Source organism: Molossus molossus, unplaced genomic scaffold, assembly GCF_014108415.1.
Source record: "Molossus molossus isolate mMolMol1 unplaced genomic scaffold, mMolMol1.p scaffold_m16_p_6, whole genome shotgun sequence".
Taxonomy (NCBI): domain Eukaryota; kingdom Metazoa; phylum Chordata; class Mammalia; order Chiroptera; family Molossidae; genus Molossus; species Molossus molossus.
In genome coordinates this window covers 61,349,638-61,370,734 of record NW_023425399.1, presented here as the reverse complement: position 1 = coordinate 61,370,734, position 21,097 = coordinate 61,349,638, and the positions used below count along the sequence as shown (strand labels likewise).

Below are 21,097 nucleotides of genomic sequence, written 5' to 3'. Positions count from 1 at the left end.
AAAAAGGAGAAACATCTATAACAAAAATAAATTAATAAAAATTTTTTTTTAAAAAGCAAGTGTGGGTCTAGTCTCCTTTTGCATATGTTTACTTCCACTTCATAAATATTAATTCTTTTCTTCACAGTACTGTGTCAAACATGAAAAATAAAAATCAAGAATGTCCTTAGGCTATGCAATTATTTTTATGAGGATGGACTCATTAGGAAACTGAAAATCTAGGGGTCCATCTCCAATTAACATAATTAATGATGATCAATGCATGGGATAAATTCCTGTCTATGTGTGCCAAGAGACAAGCTGTTGGCACAGGAGAGCAGAGTGTCTACCAGAGTGGCTCACTCCTTGAGTTCAGAGCCTTAAGTTCACCCCATAATCATCGGGATAGATGCTAAACTACCAGACCCATGTCTATCCTTTAGTCTTCTTGTCACATGCTGTTGTGTCATACTGTTGTGTCATACCCTGGGACTCATCACTGGGAACTTCATATGTTTTGAGAATAGTGTGAGGTATCAGGATTATGACTATTTTTTTAAATATATATATTTATATTTAATTTTTTTTTTTTTTTTTTTGTGGTACATGCCTCTAGTGGGAACCGAACCCGCGACTCTCTGGTCTACAGGCCGATGCTCAACTGCTGAGCCAAACTGGCCAGGGCAGGATTACGTGCTATTAAGGCCTATAATAACCTTTTGGTCAGTGGGTTTCTGGGCTAAATTCTCTGTACTCTTAGAATGAGAACAGTTAAGACTCTAGATGCCCCTCCCCATAGGTGAAGAAAACAGCTGATCTGAGGCAGCTGGCCCCCAGGGAAAAACTAATCTAACAATAAACACTGCAATTGAATGAAGCAAAGAAAATAATCAATTCATTATAAGGACAATATGCAAAGAGAAAATTGTGGACTAAATACCAGAAACTCTTACTTAAGTTTTTTGCAACTATACTAATCCAAACTCCTAGGAAGGGCAACGGAGGAACCAGTCCTATATAGATGATAAATAAGAAGCTCCACAAAGAGGAGGAAAGTCAGACACATCAGTGCTCACGTCCCAGCTCAGACATTTGGTGGTGGCGGGCAATTCACAGAGCCTGTCTCTTCATCATTAATTACCTTCAATGCTACCTCATCCATCATTACCCTCATCGCTTCCTCAATGTGATAAGCAGACTGGGCACCTCCTTGGAGAAGAGAGATCATATAAATGGCACAACCCTACAGGTGCAAGTCTTGACTAGCAGACCGTCCATATTTTTTGTAGGAATAAATGATTCCCCTCTCCCCAGCTGGATCCAGCCTGGAAGAGGGTGCCTATCCAGAAATCAGTGCCTAGGACCGCCTGCAGCTCCCACTCAATTCCTCAGGCCTGTGGGCAGTGCACAGCTGTCCATCTGCACAGTCCCGCCCGACCTAAAGTCTTGTTTAAAAAGTGGAATGGGATCATATGTACGGAGTGCTGTATCTAAAGAATAGTGAAGCCAGTTTGTAACTAGAAAAACGTAGTCATTAACTGGAAAAGTAATATAATGGTCCCTGGGGCCCTACAGTTGGTAGGTGCTCTACAAATAGTAGCTATTATCACCACAAATTTTTCCTTTATAGTTTTGAAGTCAAAAGTTTCTTTCAATCAATAGCATGCTTTGGCACAGCACAAGAATCCAGACTGGCCTTAAAATTTCACTAACATTGCCACACATCCACCACTCAGTCAAACAAACTACTTCTATGGAATCTGTAGTGACATAATTGAAACCGGGTTTACATTTATTTAAAGAGTATAGTTTTGATGGAATGAAAATATTTTAGTAAGCGGCACAACATATGTTTGAGGAAAATTTACAGAGGTTCCCCCTGCCCCATCGATTTCCTTACTTAACTATAAGAGCTTCGTTTTGGAAATGAAAAAAAGAGAGAGAGAAAGAGGGGGAGGTGTGTTAAGTTTCAGTTCTGCACAATGGTACCTTTAACAAACCTGCCAGCCAGTCAAAAACTAAATAGGCTGGTTTGAAAAATCTTTACTACTGCCAGTTAATATTCACAGGGCTCTGGGGGAACAAGAACTTTCAATGACTCAATATTTATAAATGCTACTGTTGTCCCCCAAACATGTGTCTTAGATTCCTGAGGGATAGTGGAAGCTTTTGCCATAATAAAGCTGAGGGTATGTGAGTTTTAAATGGGGAGAGGAGTAGTTAGAAAAACAAAATTAAACACATATAAATGAGGACTTGGTGGTCTTGAATTTGAATACCACTTGAATGTGATTGGGAAACCGGACCTGTCTGGGTTATTTCACTTTAATTTACCAATGTCTTAAACATAGAGAAAGCATTCAAAAAGTACAACTCTGCTGGCCAAGACACTTTTTGTCTTTTTATTTGAAATTTTGCTACTTTACATCTACCAATGCCAAGAAAGGCTAAACTTCCAATGTGGGATATCAAAATAGCCGAGTTTGTGTTTACAACTCTGATGGTGTAATCGAAACTCCAAATGCTCAAGAAACAATAACATTAGTGAGGTGAAGTCAACTCTAAATTAAAAGTCAATGTTTCCATTACCCACTCTAACAGTATTTTCAGGATTTTATATAACTTGATCATTAAAAAATGTTCTAGGCTGAAAACCTGGTCTGTGTCAATCTTGGACTAAACTAGTTTGCAAAGCTCTGAAGTTTGTTTGCCCTTCTCTTTTATCCATTTTCAAGAATGTATTACTTTTAAATACTACACATGAAACTAACCCAAAAAAATCTCCAACACCCAATGAGCCAATGCTGTTGCATGCATCATACATTTTGCAGAAGAATTTTATGACTTCTGTAAACTCACTTTCAAGATGCTTATGGCTAGAAGTAAAGAGCTCAAATTCCTTTTCTAACTCAATTTTTAGCACATCCCTTGATTGTCATTTACTTCACCATTTTACATTGGAGCATTAAACTTTGGAGCATTAACTTTTATAGAAATAAACTTCAAATTAAAGTCTAACCTGGCAGAAATAGAGTTTCTCTCATGACTTTAATAGATAGGTTCTTCGTGGAACAGAAGTTTTTATATGGGAATGTCTAAAAAGAAAGGTAGGATGATACCTGAGATTCAGACATGATCAAGTGATATTGCAGTGAAGAATAACAGTAGGGGAAATTGTGCATGAATTTGATTGAGAAACACTACAAAATATCACTAATATTATTTCTACTAAGTCTAAAATGATTTGAAACTGGTCAAGTGTAATAAATACTCTTTTGTTTTTGCAATTTTTATTATTTTTGTTAAAGATGTTTCTCCTTTTTCCCCACTAGACACCCTCCTTCTGATCTTGCTCCCCACCCCAGCATTGTTGTCTATGTCCATTGGTTACACATACATGCATATAAGTTCTTTGGTTTATCTCATCCCTTGACCCCTCCTCTGAGGTTTGTCAGTCTGAACCATACTCCTTTCTATATCTCTAGGTCTATTTTGTTTATCAGCTTGTAATAAATACTCTTTATCATTATACATTCTATTTATGTTTAAACACTGTATTTTATTAAGTTTTTAATGATAAAGTGACTTCTACCAAACATTAAAAAAAACACACACCTGAATAATGGAATATTATTCAGTCATGAAAAGGAATGAAGTACTGATATATGTTACAACATGGATAAACCTTGAAAACATTATGCTAAGAGAAAGAATCAAGGCACAAAGGGTCATAGGTTGTATAATTCTATTTATATAAAATCCAGAATAGGTAAATCTAATGGAAGCAGAAAGTAAATTAGTAATTGCCTATGGACAGGTGAAGAGGGAATGGGGGATAACTGTTCATGGGCACAGCGTTTCTTTCTGGAGTAATGAAAGTATTCTGGGATTAGATAGTGGTGATGATTGCACAGCTTAAAAAACACTGAATTCTATTCTTTTAATGGGTGGATTTTATGGTATATAAATTATATCTCAATTCTTAAAATAATAACCAGATTTTAAATCAAAAATCATTTTGATAGGTATTACTATCCAAGAAACTCTGAACTCAATAAAATTACCAAGATAAATACTAACTTTATCTCTGTAAAGTTTTGCTCTCTCAAGTTACCCAGTGAGAGATTCTGAATAGTTTATAAATATGGTTCTATTAAAGAATCTCTCATTATGTATATGTTAATATTCTTTAATTTGTAAAGAATTTTGATCCCCTTTTTATTTTACATGCATAAGTTTCCTTCAGATTACTTGTACTTGCACTTATGAAGATCAGGAAATTTCAAACTCACAAAGGAGTTGTTCAAAGAAAAGTCCCAATTAAAAACTGTTACAGTCTATTTCAAATATCTCAGGGTTTCCTGAGGCTTAACTTAAAAATGAATTGTAATTCATCTTGAAATGCTTCTATTTTGTTTTTGGTATTTTTTTTGGTTTTTCAAATCACACATCTCACAAAGACAAGTAGAACTGAACTGATGGCAGGTTAATTTTGAAAACATGATACAACTTAGTTAAAGCATATGTGTTGAATTTTTATGATCATAACTTCAAATTATAATGTATATAAGACATTATTTTCCTATCAATAAAAACAAAGAACTCCAAATTTGAAAAAAAAAAACTATGTATGTTGTTACATTTTCTCCATAAAGACATATAAAATTTTTGCATACTATGCTTCAGAAAAGAATTTAGGTCTAATGGTATAATGGTATTCTATTTTTGTATTTTTATTTATCATGCTATTGTACATGCTATTGTACATGTATTATGTAAATTGTACATGTCTTGTCTCATTAGCTGTAGTATAGGCTTCAGGAACTTAGAAATCTTGTGTGTTTTTTTTTTTTTTTAATTACTCTCAGTGATAATGTCTTACATACAGATAAGAGTCTAATATCTAATATATGTTAAAGATCCATTTAATTAAGTTGCTAGTATTACCCAATTCTCCATGGCAAAGTTTCTTTACATGTATGTATAGTATATTGGATTGCCAAATGACCAAAAACAGCCATGAATTTGATAATATAATTAATTATCACATACATTTCTATGAGAGTTATGATACATAGCTTTATTATCCACATACATAATATAGAAAAAAATAGTACTCACAATTGTAACCAGGTTCAATACGATGTTGTGCTTCAAGGCTAGCCAACGTGATGTGAAAAATGATGTGCAGTAACAAGAAGGAAAGACTGGTGAAGCACAGAGACTTTAATAACCGTCCTGTGTGTCCTAGGGGATAAAAACACAAAGATTTTGAGAGAACTTAAGATGAAATGCACTCATTCTCACCTTTATACAGTTCCACATAAAACATGTACCTATATAATCGATTATGTAAACTGTCTCAAAAGTATATGAAGGGTAACAATTGCTCCCTTAGTTATTAGTCTAAAGATGAAAGCTATCTTATTTCTTTTGTAAAATTTTATAATTAACATTGTTTAAAAATTTAATATAAAAGAAACATGACTTTCTATTATCATAATATGTTACCTCAAAATGAAACCACATAAATCCCTAGCCCAGAAAATTTTACAAGGGAGTTCTGCCAACTTTAAAGAAAAAGATAATCCCTACCTAATAAAAGTAGTTTCAAAGAGTAGGAAAAAAAAAATGTTTCTTAAAATATTTTATGAAGACAGAGTAATATTAATTTTAAAATTAAATGAGTCTATAAAAGAAAGAAAATTATAAGCCCATTATACTTATGAAGATAGGCACAAATTATTAAAAAGATATTTGCTAACCAAGTGAAACAGCATAGAAAAATATAATTCACCATAATAAACCAGGGTTTATTACAGAAAACAAGTGTGGTTTAAGATCAATAAATCATTGTGTTAAGTCACACACTAGTGGGCAGAATCATGATTTGCTCTATGGATAAAAAGTTAGTATTTCATAAAGGTCAAAATATATTCAGAATAAAAGAAAATAACACTCAGAAAACTAGGAATAGAAGGACATATTCGTTTTGGGGGGATTTCAAATTTTATTTTTATTTTTTTACTTTTTTAAAAATTATTTATTTATTTATTTATTTATTTATTTATTTATTTATTTATTTATTTTTGTTACAGATGTTTCTCATTTTTCCCTCATTGACACTCTCCTTACCTCCCCCCCACCCCATCCCCAGCTTTGTTGTCTATGTTCATTGGTCATGCATATATGCATGTAAGTTCTGTGGTTTATCTCTTCCCCCACAAACCATCCTCCTCCTCTGAGTCTTATCAGTCTGTACCCCACCTCCAGGTCTCTTTGGGTTAATTTTGTTCAGCAGTTTGTTTAGTTCATTATATTCCACAATTAAGTGAGATCATGTGATATTTGCCTTTCTCTGCTTTGCTTGTTTTCCTTTCCATAATACTCTCGAGGTCCTTCTATGCCATCTCAAAGGATAAGAAATCTTTTTCTTACAGCTGCTTAGTATTCCATAATGTATATGTACCATAGCTTTTTAATCAACTCATCTACTGATAGACATGGGTTGTTTCCAGATCTTAGCTATTGTAAATAGTGCTGCTATGAACGTAGGGGTACATATATTCTTTCTGATTGGTGTTTCAGGTTTCTTAGGGTATATTCCTAGAAATGGGATCACTGGTACAAATGAAAGTTCAATTTTTAATTTTTAATTTTTTTTTATTACAAATGTTTCTCCTTTTTTTACCCCATTGGCACCCCCCTCCCCATCACCCCAGCCCCGTCCCCAGCTTTGTTGTCCATGTCCATTGGTTAGGCATACATGCATATAAGTTCTGTGGTTTATCTCTTCCCATCCCCACCCCCTTTTCTGAGGGATGTCAGTCTGTGCCCTACCTCCATGTTTCTGGGTCTACCGTATTCCTCAGACTGTTATGTTTATTATATTCCGTATATAAGTGAGATCATATGGTATTTGTCTTTTTCTGCTTGACTTATTTCACTTAGGATAATCCTTTCCAGGTCCCTCCAGGTTGTCTCAAAGGATAAGAGATCTTTCTTTCTTACAGCTGCATAGTACTCCATTGTGTATATGTACCACTGCTTTTTTTATCCATTCGTCTACTGATGGACACTTAGGCTGTTTCCAGATCTTAGCTATTGTAAATAGTGCTGCTATGAACATGGGGGTACATATATTCTTTCTGATTGGTGTTTCAGGCTTCTTAGGGTATATTCCTAGAAGTGGGATCACTGGGTCAAATGGAAGTTCAATTTTTAATTTTTTGAGGTAGCACCATATTGTTCTCCATAGTGCCTGCACCAGTCTGCATTCCCACAAGCAGTGTATTAGAGTCCCCTTTTCTCCACACTCAAGAGAACACTTCTTTTTTGATGATTTGTTGATGGCGGCCATTCTGACAGGTGTAAGGTAATACCTCATTGTTGTTTTAATTTGCATCTCTCTGATAATTAGTGATGTTGAGCATTTCTTCATATGTCTCTTGGTCATTTGTATGTCCTTTTTGGAGAGGTGTCTACTTAGGTCCTCTGCCCATTTTTTAATTGTTCTTTTTGTCTTATTTTTGTTGAGTTGTATGAGCACTCTATATATTTTGGAAATTAACCCTTATCTGATGTATCATTGGCAATTATGGTCTCCCATATAGTGGGATCCCTTTCTATTTTGATGATTGTTTCTTTTGCTGTGCAGAAGCTTTTTAGTTTGATGTAGTCCTGTATGTTCATTTTTTCCTTTGTTTCTGTTGCCTTTGGTATTGTTTCAGTGAAAATTCTGCTGCGTATAATGTCTGAGATTTTGTTGCTTACATTTTTTTCTAGAATTTTTTTGGATTCACGAGTCACATTTAAATCTTATATCCATTTTGAGTTTATTCTCGTGTATGGTGTAAGTTGGTGTCCTAGCTTCATTTTTTTTTGCAGGTAGCTGTCCAATTTTCCCAGCACCATTTATTGAAGAGACTCTCTTGAATCCACTGTATGCTCTTGCCACCTTTGTCAAATATTAACTGAGCACATTGTCTTAGGTCAATTTCCGGGTTCTCTATTCAGTTCCATTGATCTATCTGCCTATTTTTGTGCCAGTACCAGGCTGTTTGAACTACAGTTTCTTTGTAGTATAACTTTAAATCTGGTAATGTGATCCCTCCTACTTTGTTCTTCTTTTTCAAGATTGCTGTGGCTATTTGAGGTCTTTTTTAATTCCATATAAACTTTTGGAGTGTTTGTTCTAGTTCTGTGAAGTATGTCATTGGTATTTTGATGGGGATTGAATCTATAGATTGCTTTGGGTAATATAGACATTTTAATGATGTTAATTCTTCCAATCCATAAACAAGATATATGCTTCCATTTTTTTATATCTTCCTCTCTTTTTTTAGTGACCTGTAGTTTTCTGTGAAGAGGTCCTTTACTTCTTTGGTTAAGTTTATTCCTAGGTATCTCAATTTTCTTACGAAATGGTAAATTGGATTATCCTTTTTGTTTCTCTTTTTGTGATTTCATCATTGGTGTATATGAATGCTGTCAATTTCTTGATGTTAATATTGTATCCTGGTACTCTGCCAAATTCATTTATTTAGTCTAGTAGATTTTTTATGAAGTCTTTAGGGTTTTCTATGTACAATATCATGTCATCTGCAAATACTGACAGTTGCACTTCCTCTTTTCCAATTTGGATCCCCTTTATTTTTTCTTCATGTCTGATTGCTGTGGCTAAGACTTCCAGTACTATGTTAAATAAGAGTGGCAAAAGTGGCTATCCCTGTCTTGTTCCTGTTTTTAAGGGCAATGCTTTTAGTTTTTCCCCATTGAGTATGATGTTGGCTGTAGGTTTTTCATATATGGCCTTTATTATGTTGATATATGATCCCTCTATTCCCACATTGCTGAGTGTTTTTGTCAAAAATGGGTGCTGGATTCTGTCGAATGCTTTTTCAGCAGCTATTGATATAATCATATAATTTTTTTCTTTCCTTTTGTTTATATGGTGTATCACATTTATTGATTTGCAAATATTGTACCATACTTGCATGCCTTGATCATGATGAATAATTTTTTTGATATATTGCTGGATCCAATTCGCTAGTATTTTGTTCAGGATTTTGGCATATATGTTCATCAAGGATATTGGCCTGTAGTTTTCTTTTTTGTAGTGTCTTTTTCTGGTTTTGGAATTAGAATTATGCTGGCCTCATAAAATGAGTTTGGAAATCTTCCTTCTTCTTGAATTTTTTGTAATAGTTTGAGGAGAATGGGTGTTAGTTCTTCTTTGAATGTTCGGTAAACCTCCCCCCGTGAAGCCATCTGTGCCTGGGTTTTTGTTTGCTGGGAGTTTCTCGATTACATCTTCAATTTTCTTTCTGTTATTGTTCTGTTCAAGTTTTCTATCTCTTCCTGGTTCAGTTTTTGGAGGCTGTGTATTTCTAGAAATTTGTCCATTTCTCCCAGATTGTCCAATTTGTTGGCGTATAAGTGTTCATAATACGTTTCAATGATCCTTTGTATTTCTGTGGTGTCAGCTGTTACTTCTCCTGTTTCATTTCTGATTTTGTTTATTTGGTTTCTCTCTTTTTTTTCTTGGTGAGTCTGGCTAAACGTCCATCAATCTTTTAAATTGTTTTTTTTTTTAGTCTCTATGTTGTTTATTTCTGCTCTGACCTTTACTATTTTCTTCCTCCTACTAGGTCTGGGTTTTTCTTTTTGTTTGCTTTCTAGTTCTTTAAGTTGTAGGGTTAGAAAGTCAATTAGGATTTTTTCTTGTTTCTTGAAGTAGGCCTGTAGTGCTATGAACGTCCCTCTCAGGGCTTCTTTCGCTGTATCCCATAGATTTTGTGTTGTTGTGTGTTCATTTTCATTGGTTTCAAGGAATTTTTTAATTTCTTCCTTGATCTTGTTAGTAACACATTTATTGTTTAATAATATGCTATTTAGCCTCCAACTGTTTGAATGTTTTTTTGTGTGTGTTTTTACTGTAATTGAGTTCTAGTTCATGTCACTGTTATCTGAGAAAATGCTTGATATGATTTCAATTTTCTTGAATTTGTAGAGACTTGCTTTGTGTCCTAACATGTGTTCTATCTTTGAGAATGACTCATGTGTACTTGAGAAGAATGTATATTCTGCAGCTTTGGGGTGAATGTTCTATAATATGGTCTATAAATGTTCTATAAATATCAATTAAGTCCAACTGATCTAGTTTGTCTTGTAAGGACTCTATGTCCTTCTTAATTTTTTGTCTACAAGATCTATCCGGTGGTAGTGTGTTACAGTCACCCACCATGATCGTGTTGTTATTGATCTCTCCCTTGAAGTCCTCCAGAAGTTTTTTAATATATTTTGATGCTCCCATATTTAGTGTGTATATGTTTACCAGGGTTATATCCTCTTGTTGGATTGCTCTTTTTAATATTATGTATTGACCTTCTCTGTCTGTTATTATGGCCCTTGTTTTCAAGTCTATCTTGTCAGATATGAGTATTGCTACACCATCTTTTTTTTTCATTTCCATTTGCTTGGAAAAATTTTTTTAAATCCCTTCACCTGTGTATCTTTTGTTTTGAGTTGGGTCTCTTGTAGACAGCATATATATGGGTCATGTTTACTTATCCAATCAGCTACCCTATGTCTTTTTTATTGGAGCATTTAAGCCATTTATATTTAAAGTAATTATTGATAGATAGTTATTAGTTGCTATTTTAATTTTATGCCTGTGTCCCCCCTCCCCCTTTCTTCTTCTTACAATAATCCCTTCAGCATTTCTTGCAGTGCTAGTTTGGTGGTGGTAAATTCCTTTACATTTTTTTTTTTTTTTAAATCCGTGAAGCCCTTTATTTCTCCTTCAATTTTGAATAATAGCCTTGCTGGATAGAGTAATCTTGGATTCAGACCCTTGCCTTGCATTACTTTGTACACTTCATGCCACTCCCCTCTGGCCTGAATTGTTTCTATTTTTCTATTCAGAAATCAGCTGACAGTGGAATGGGAGCTCCCTTGTAGGTAACTTTCTGTTTCTCTCTTGCCTCCTTTAAGATTCTTTCTTTGTCTTTAATGTTTCCATTTTTATTATGATGTGTCTAGCTGTGGGTCTTCTGGGGTTCATCTTGCTTGGGACTCTGTGTTTCCTGTACTTGTATGACTTTTTCCTTCACTAGTTTAGGGAAGTTTTCTGTCACTATTTCTTCAAACAGGTTCTCTATTCCTTTCTCTGATTCTTCTCCTGCTGGTATCCCTATAATGCAAATGTTGTTACATTTTGCTTTGTCCCACAGCTCCCTTAAACTTTCCTCCTTTTTAAAAAAAATTTTTTTTCCATTTGCTTCTTATTTGAGTGTTTTCTCTACCTTGTCTTCGAAGTTGCTCATTTGGTCTTCAGCTTCTTCTAATCTACTGTTAAACCTTTCCAAGGTATTTTTCGTAACAGCTATGTCATTCTTTATTTCCTCTTGATTTTAATGCATAGCTTCTACCTCTTTATGCATAGCTTCTACCTCTTTTTTAAAGCTAAAGTAGTTCCCAGTGAGCTCTTCATAATTCTTATTAAGTTGCTTATAGTTCTCACCAAATTGTTTGAGCACCCTTAAAATCATTGCTTTGAATTCTTTATCTGACAACTTGCTGTCTTCCATTTCCTGTAGTTCCTTTTCTGGTGATTCATCTCTTTCTTTCCTTTGGGTGTTATTTCTTTGTCTCCCCATTTTTATCGTCTGGTAGCTCTATACCCACTGAAGGATGTTTAGATGTGTATGCAAATCAGTGTATATCAAATAAGGCTACTGTGCCTCCCAGACTGTTTTGTTGCGTGTCACCTCTTGCCTGCTGTGGATCCTGGAGGATTGACTACTGGGAGCTGGTACTGGTGTGTCCTGGTAGGTGCTGCTGCTGGATCACGTGAGCCCCTCTGGAGCTGTGTTCCCAGCTGGTAGCTGGTGCCACCTGTAGCCGTATAGCTCAGACCCTGTTGGAGTCGCACTCCCTGCCTGTACCTTGGGCAGCTGGATCACACAGTCCCTTTGGAGACCTGGCTCTAGGCCTACCTTGTGGGCTGCTGGGTTGCACAGGCCTCTCTGGTGCCCCTAAACCCTGCAGGTCCTGCGGGCAGGCAGCTGGATGGCATCAGTCCCTCTGGGCCTCTGGCTTTCCACCGCTCTTGTGGGTCGCTGGGTCACACAGGCCTCTGTGGAGCCCCAGGTCCCACCGCTGGTGGCTAGAGAGTGCTGCTGCCCCATGGGGCTCAGCTCCTGCTCAGCCTTTACTGTAGTTTTTGGGGATGGGTCTCAGCTGCTGGTTTGAGCTTCTGCTGACTGGGGATGGATGTCTGCTCCTCAGCCTCTGTTGCTGGGGGTACATCTCCACTCTGATAGGGCTGCTACTGTGGGGGATGGTGCTGGGCTCTCAGCCATCTGCAGCTTCCACAACCAGCACCTTGGCAGCTCCATTACTGTGCGCTGGTCTGTGTTGACACAGAGTGTCCACTGGTCTGATGGTGCCAGGTGCACTCGTGGGCTCAGGTTTCTGGGCCCTAGCAGCTACCACTGCCTCTTCTCAGGGAAGACCTGGGATCTTCCAAAACAGTGGGACCTCCTTGCGATGCAGGGAGAAGCATCCTGAAGAGCTGTTTACCATGGTAGCCAACTGCTCCCGTCCACAGTATAGGAACCTTCTACTCTGCATCTCTGCACTGCACAAGTTTGGTCATCCACCTTCACATCCACTCACACTCTCACACACTAGCTCACTCTCTCAGGCACTTACCCTCCCTCCAGTCCTGCCCACCTCCATCTTTTTTCGAAGGAAATATTCTTACTATTAAAAAGCATGTATACCATAACTAAAGCAAACATCTTATTTATGGTAGAATTTTAGACATAGTCTATTAATGTCAGATTAAAACACTTGATATACTTTCCATCTAACACATCATTGGGTATACTGTCCAATGTTATAAGATAAGAAAAATATAAAAAGTTGAAATAACTAGAATTATTTGCAGATAATATGATCAAATGGAATTATTTGCAGATAATATTATCTATACAGAATGTCAACTGACTCTTTAGACCAACTATTAGAACCAGTCTAAGAAAATGGTTCAGAAACAATATCATCTTACAGAAATCAATACAGCTTCTCTACATTAACAATAATCAAATAAAAAACAAAATACAACTTAAGTTAGCAACCAAAACTGTATAGTAATGGTTTTGTCAATGTGTCAGTTGGCTAAGCTACAGTCCCCAGTTATTTAATCAAATGCTAATCTAGATGTTGCTGCAAGTTTACAGATGTTATAAAAGTCAATAATCAACTGACTTTTTTCCAACATTTTATTTTTTAATTGAATTTATTGGAGTGACAATGGTTGAAAAAATTATATAGATTTTAATTATACAAGCATCATCTGTATATTATATAGTGTGTTTACCACCCCAAGTCAACTCCTTCCATCACCATTTATACCTCCTTCACCCTCTTCTACCTCCCCCCAGCCCCACTTCCCTCTGGCAATCAGCATACTATTGTCTGTGTTCATGAGACTTTCTTTTTTCTTTGCTTAATTCCTTCACCCTTTTTACACATCTCCCAACTGCCTTTCCTCTGACAGTTGTCAGTCTGTTCCCTGTACTCTGTATCCATGACTCTATCCATAATCAATTAACTTTAAGTAAGGATATTATCATTGAAAAGTTGGGAAGGCCTGACTCAATCAGTTGGAAGGCCTGAAAATTAAGCTAAGGAGTGAGGTGTGGGAGTTTGGGAGGAAATTCTGCTGCCAAGGGACAGTAGCTTTAGCCTGTGTCCATGAATTTTAGCTTGGTCATGATGATAATCTTCCCTTCCTGGCATTAACCTGCCCTATAAATTTTTGACTTTCTTAGCCAGCTTACATAATCAATAGTGTAAGCCAATTCCTTTTGGTTGAACCCTGAATAATAAAGGTATCTAATAAAGAATACGCAAGACTTTTATGGATTAAACTATAAAATTAAATATTAAAATAAATAAGAATACCTGATTTTTGTTACATTTGGGAATCAGGTGACTCAATATGATAAAAATGTCAATTTTTTGCCATGGCTGGTTTGGCTCAGCAGTTGGAGCGTTGGCCTGCATACCTCGGTATTGGGCTGGGTAGTGGGGTTGTGCAGGAGGCAACCAATCGATGTGTCTCTCTCACATCAATGTTTCTCTCTCTCTCTCCTTCACACTCTCTCTGGAGATAACTGGAAAAATATCCTTGGGTGAGGATTAAAGAAAGAAGTCATTTTTTTCCAAATTTAGTCTATAAATTCAATATAATTTCAAGTAAAATAGCACTAGAAACTTTCAGGCCTTCAATAAATATATTTCAAAATACATATTAAAATATTTTATTGAGAAAGCCAATAAACATTAAAAATATATATTTGGAAAATAAAAGTCTATGAATTCATGGGTCAGTTTTAAAATTTTGAGAAATAAGACCAAAAGTGGGTGAGGTTTGTGTGTCCTAACAGTCATTAAGATATGCTATAAACCCACAAGTTAAAACAAACAAACTAGATCTTAGATTCCTTATGGAAAAGGAAAAAGTGCCAAATGGAGTACCATATAGAGCTCAGAAAAAACTATATAAATTTGATAAATGTCAAAGTTTACTCCATAAGTCAAGAGGAAAGAATAGATTATCTAGCAGATGAAAAAAATGGCTCAATAAATACAGAAAAATAATTCTGGATCCCTGTCACAAAAATAATCTCCTGATGAATAAAGATCTAAAAATAAGATAAAATTTTAAGTTAATAGACAAAAATATGGGATAATAACTTGGTGCCTCTGCTATAAGGATTACCTTATTTAAAAATACCTAAAAACATAAACTCTAAGGCAAAAAAGAATGATATACATTTGACTGCATTAAAATTCAAGATTCAACAAATGCCACTACAAATAAGGACATCCAAGATATACAAGAAATTAATGTCTAGAATAGATAAAGAATGTTTTCATGTCAACAAGAACAATAATAAAACCCCAAATTACTTGATAGACAAAAATCAGGAAAATATGACTGATTCTCAAGAAAAAAGACAATACAGTTAAACTTAAAATTGCCCAGATATTGGGATATTTTGAAAATAAGTTTGAAAGATCCGTTATAGCCATATTCCCTGAGGCAAAGATAAATAATCTTAAAATGAATGAAAAAATCAAAATTGTCAATGGAGAATAGAAAATACAAAAATAAATAAATAAATACTTTAGAACAGAAAAATTACAATATTTGACATTTAAAATTTACTTGATAGACTCAGTAGACTAGAGATAACAAATTAATAAGTCAGTAAACTTGAAGAGATTAATATAAATTATTCAGTATGAATAACAGAGAGCAATATGAGATAATGAGATAATAACTAAAAAGTCCCCAAAAGTGGTGAGGCATTATTTATTGTTCAATAAGATTAACAAATATCGAATAAGATGAACTCAAAGAAAAAAAAAAAGATGAACTCAAAGAAACTACTCCAAGACATATAATAACCAAAGGAAACCAAAGGTAAAAAAAAAAAATACTGAAAGTAGCAAGAAAAAAAATGTCACATACATACAGGGTGACAACTATTTGAATGCTCATATATTTTTAATCGCAACCCATGAAAATCAGAATACAATGGAACATCAGTTTTAAAGTTATGAAAGCAAAATACTCTAAACCCAGAATTCCATAACCTGTGGAAGCATCCTTCAGGAATGAAGGCAAAAAATATATTCTCAGTTAAAGGAAAACTAAGAGAGTTTGTAACCAGGAATCTGCTCTAAGAGAAACGCTAGAGTAGAGTAGAGTCTTCAGGCTGCAGGGAAGTGGTACCAAGGAAAACCTGGAACTTTAGCCATGAAAAAGAGCAACAGAACAGAAATAGATAAAAGATACTTGTTACACACACACACACACCCCTAACACTAGTCACACTGTAATTAATTCATGGCATTTCTAGAAATGATCTCTGTTTTTCTGATTTTGGAAATATGTTGTATGTACAGAAATAATTGAGGCTATTATGTTGCCCATGTGTTTTTGAGTACTTACACATGTTTATACAAGAAATATAAGTTATCCAAAGATATATCACTCAATAAAAAATCACTCATAATTAGAAACAGAAGAAAATTGGGCATACATTAAAAAGGATAAATATATACATATATGGTAACTTTGAGATGATTTACAAAAATAACCCAGACAGCAGATTCATAAAATAGGTAATTTATGGCCAGAATGACATGATACCAAACTGTATATTTATACACTATTTTGTATGATTATTAGAATGCCAAAGCAGAAGAAATTTTATATTAATAGAAATAATAAATGACAAGCAAAGAAAATAGTTTTTTTTCCAATAAATTTTAATGTAGGTTTCATTCATTGATTTTGCTCATTTGTAATATATTTCCTCAAATAGAGCTTGCAAAAATAAACTATTACAGTTTCGTAGACTGCAGCCAATAGCTGGATTTTGAACATAGGTATAAATCTAAGTCCTCGTATTACACTTTTGAAAGTAATTCAGAGGCCACTGCTTTAGCCAACATTTCTGATTCTCTAACTTTCGAGTAATTTTAAATGTGACACATAGAAGACCCCTGGTTCTCATGATTGTGTCAGCATTCGCAAGATAATTTGGAACTTTTCCACTTAAGAAGCAATCTGACCCCAAATCCTAGCAATTCTTAAAAAAGAGCTCTGAGCCTTATAGTAACTTTCTTTTTGCTAAAAATGAAACAGCAAAAAGTATCTATTGGTTTATAGATAAGTTAATGAATCCAATTTAAATTTTGATAAAGTCAGAGTTTGAAGATATATATATATATATTTCAAAGTATTTTTTCAGCCTACCCAAAGATATCTTTATTATTTATTTAAAACTTAATTAGAAAAATCTCTTAGAAGTACCATGTAGGAAATATATATATATGGCATTTAGAAAAAATGCCTTGGAGAGCAAGTATTTGTATTTAAAAGATTTCCCACAATTTTATACTACAGATAGAATAAATGAAAAGCAAGTTGATACAAAAAAATAAGGGGTTTCTTTTCTATTCACAATGAGGTTAAATACAGACACCTTTTAGCTGGACAGAACAATCTGGGACTTCAAAATAAACTAAGCAGTCAAGTTTTTAAGTGGACTATACACAGTTGTTAATACATGCCATTTGACTGAAAAGAATGGGTATTTAATTCGTTTCAAACTTATACAAATAGAGATAAAGCATACACATCTACTACATATTTTATTTGAAATCTCATTGAGCTCACCGTTCCAGCACTCCTCAAAACTTTATTTTGCTAAAAAGAGTGAATCGCAGAGAAGCTCTGGAAACACTACAAAAGCCAACAGAAGAATGAATGACAAGTTCATTTCCCCTAGAGTTATTTCCACCTACTCAAATTGTACTATAAGCTTCCAGTGCATGTCTCCAAGTGAAACTTGGAATTCCCCACTGCAGCCCACCTCTTAATCCTCCCTTGCAAAAGCTTAATTTTCTATTTCCAATATTTTTATTGGCACATTATTGGAGCCAAAAATGTTGTTTTCCTCTCCCTTCCCATTTGGATCTATCAATTATTACTCTGGCTTTATGTGTTGTTATTTAATAACTTTTGAAGCTGACACTACAATCAGAGAGCAAAAATGATGCTTTGGATGTACAGAGGGATGCCAGCTCAGGGATAGGGGAAGAGGACCTGAAGCTGCCAGCCTCACAAGAGTCCACTCCACCCCTCCTTCTAATTCATCATTCATGACCAGGTCTCATTTCTTCTTCAACATCTTTGACCCAAAAGGATCTCTTTCTAACTTATATTACATAGTGTCTTTATCTGACACTAGGGAATATATATCTTACAATGTTAGTTGCTGTCCTAGGTTGGGTTACCAAAAAACAAACTCTGCAATTGAGACTGGTGTGCAGGAAGTTATTGGGGAGAACTGTCTGCCACAGCACCAACAGGGAAGTGAGGGAGGTAGGACTGAGCCAAAGGAGAAGGTGGACAAGGATGCACATGTAGGGAAGCCATCAGCTGGTCCTTGGGGAGTTTTGGAGCCAGAATAGCTCTTTTGAGTTGAGGCAAAGGGGCTGAGCCTGTACCCCACCCACTCTTATCACTGACCAGAAATTAGATGTGAGCTGTCTCTAGATATGGGCGCTACTTGGTCAATGCAACTTTTTAGAGTTAAAAACAATTTTGGCTCTGAGCAGTCTTGAGTCAACACTAAAGATGTCTCTCATAACTGCCACAGTCATGGAGGGAGATTAGAATGGCACCCCACAAAACACTAGGTCATCATGTTCTAGATTTTTATTGTCCTTGGCTAGAGCCTAAGCATCCTGCAGGCAGCTTAGCAGGTACCTCATGGCTAAATATCTATGGGGCAGAAGCAGGCTAAGGGTATGAAGCAACAGGGTCTTACAACTCCAGAAAATACTGGGATCTGGGAATTCCAGGTAATGGTGTAATTCTTATTTTGCAATACCTTTTTTGGCACTTAACATATATAAATAATACATAAAACATGAAACAAATCACCAGAAAGACATACCAGACACCAGCATAAAAGAAATATCTTTAAGGGTCAGAAATGGAAGAAAAACGCAAAGCTGTCTCCTGGCTGGCCTTGAAGCAGGCAACAGATATCAAACTTGGGCTCCTGGTGACTGTTTAATTACGTTCCATATAAATAAGGAGGCAATTGTTAGGGACACTGATTAAAACAAGGGTTTGGGTTACAAACCCAAGCTTCATAGAATTTACAATGATTCTGGAAAAGAATCTGTTTTGACCACTTTATGATCTATGGTTTACAAAGAGCTGTGTGCTTAGGAAGGAGGAAAAACATAAATCTGACTACTGAGCAAGCCCAAATCCCCAACATCATCAAAGGACAAATCTCTGAACGACTAGGATAGGACTTAGTTCTCCACTGAGGTCCCATGTGTCCAGGAGGGAACAAGTGCAGAAGCATTACACAGAGAGATAAGCATGGGGCTGTGGAAAGAGAGGAAGAGACAGACAGAAAAAAAAAAAAAGATTTCTTGTTCCAAATAAACCATAGAAAAGATTATTGGGACATGAATTCACTAAAAGAAAAATGAAAATTATGAAACATACTAAAAATGACTTAAAACTAAGTTGCTTGGGATCCTCATAATGAATAAAATCCTAAAAAGTAAACAAAAAATATTTTAATAGAAATGAAACAGATAACACTATAAAAACAACTATATATCTTAGAAATTAAAATGTAATTATTTAAGTAGTAAAATAGATCTATAGATAAGTTAAACCTTAGATTGGATAGAGACAAAGGTAAACTTAGTGAATTTGGTTGATAGTACTGAGGAGATCACCGAGAACTCAGCACAAACTCATAGACAAGTTGGGAACAGACAACTGTTTTACAACTACTATGTGAAAGATACCTTGTTAAAGACGTCATAGTCTCTAGCATAGAACATGAACATATTGTACCCTTGAGATCATACATGCTACTGAGAAGCAGAGAAAATGCTAGGTGCATCATAAAGATAGTAGCAATTAAAAATTGGAAGTAACATTTTTCTTTTAATTAATTAGAAACAACATATGTAAAAATATACTTGCACATGAGCATATATAGTTTGGAAGGAGTCAGTTTTCAGCAGAACTGGAAAGTCTAGGTCCTCTAGCTCCGAGGTCAGAAAGGAATCATTTTAGGCAAGGACATAATGCTGCCATTGCAATGCAGAAGCAGTCTCCAACAACATGTAAACAAATCAGTAATGGCTCTGTTCCAGCACAACCTTATTTATGGACATTGAAATTTGAATTTCAGGTAATTTTCATATGTCATGAAATAATTTTATTTATTTTTTAACCATTTAAATGAGGTCACAGTCCATACAAAAGCAGTGGTGGGCACCAGCATATTTGACCTGTGGGCTGCAGTTTGCTGCCCCTACCCCAGCTAAAGAAAGCAAAATGTTAATAAGTACAGAGAAACAAAAAAGACTGTGCTTTGATATTCAAGAAACTTCCTTAGTCTGGCGTTCAATTGATTCCATGATGTCTAAGTGTCATTCCCCATTTATGGAGCATAAATAAAGCTGAGTGTTGACTCCTTCACACCAGGTCATAAACACTGACACAACTCTTTTCACACACCTGGCTCTGTTCCCTGGAGAAGACCTTTCAAACACTTTTACTTTCTCTAATTTCACCATTTCCAAAAGAAAATTAGGCCAGAAATCAGAACTCAAGTAGTAAAGATATGCCTAACTCATAATATTATGAAGTAGTTGTTTTATTGTGATGTTTTATTAAAGGAAAAAACATTCGGGTAGAAATGTATTTAATATATAGTATACTGTGTATAAGTATACTTAAAAAGTATAAAAAGCCAAACTATAGAAAAGAGGCCAAACTGAATAATTCAATTTTAAAGCTCCAAATAAAATGTCTTTCCTTGCACATTCTCATGCCCTCCATGGGTAGGTTTAGCAGAGAACAAGACGATATAAACATCCAAGGCAGATACGAAGAAATTTCTTTAGGATCAATGGATTCACCAGTCCCACTCAAGGAGAGCAAGGCATTTCCACTGAGGCTTCCTCATTGAGTGACCAGTGCCTTTGCCTGATGAGATCAAGGGCCGGCTTAAGCAAACATAGATTCAAACACAGGAGACCAAAAGTGCTTGGCCCTCTGCAGAGCCACCCCAGTGATACATCTTGTCCCCATCCTTCCATTTCTTCCCTCTGCAGGGCAGGGCAGCACTGGGAGGCTGAATGATGAGTGAGGTTTGAGAATGTGTATGGTATTTACTAGAGCACTGAGGAAAGTTTCATGTAAAAGTGAAATCTCTAAAATGGGGCTTTTTGCCAATTCAGCAAACACACTATAGGAATAAGGGAAGAGACTCACTATTTTGTGTTGCTTTTACTGTTTTTTAAACTATGTTATGATTTCTGCAACTTTGACCCTAAACAACTGATGGTTTCCATATTTTCCTGCCAAGGCCTGAGAAGAATGGGGTGTGGGTATAAGCCCGTCCGTCTACTGCAGAAACGCCCTGGCTGCAGACATCTTCCGGCAGAAACATCCTGGCCAGTGCCCTGTGAGTTCTCTGGG

At 35.6% G+C, this 21,097-nt stretch overlaps 1 protein-coding gene across 1 annotated transcript in view; it reads right to left on the bottom strand.

The window, feature by feature from the left end:
• Positions 1–21,097, bottom strand: part of PIEZO2 (piezo type mechanosensitive ion channel component 2) — a 586,652-nt gene that overhangs the window by 411,319 nt on the left and 154,236 nt on the right. Inside the window, exon 3 of the mRNA XM_036245071.1 lies at positions 5,101–5,226. Within this exon, the coding sequence (XP_036100964.1) occupies positions 5,101–5,226 (126 nt within the window). The remainder of the gene's footprint in view (positions 1–5,100; positions 5,227–21,097) is intronic.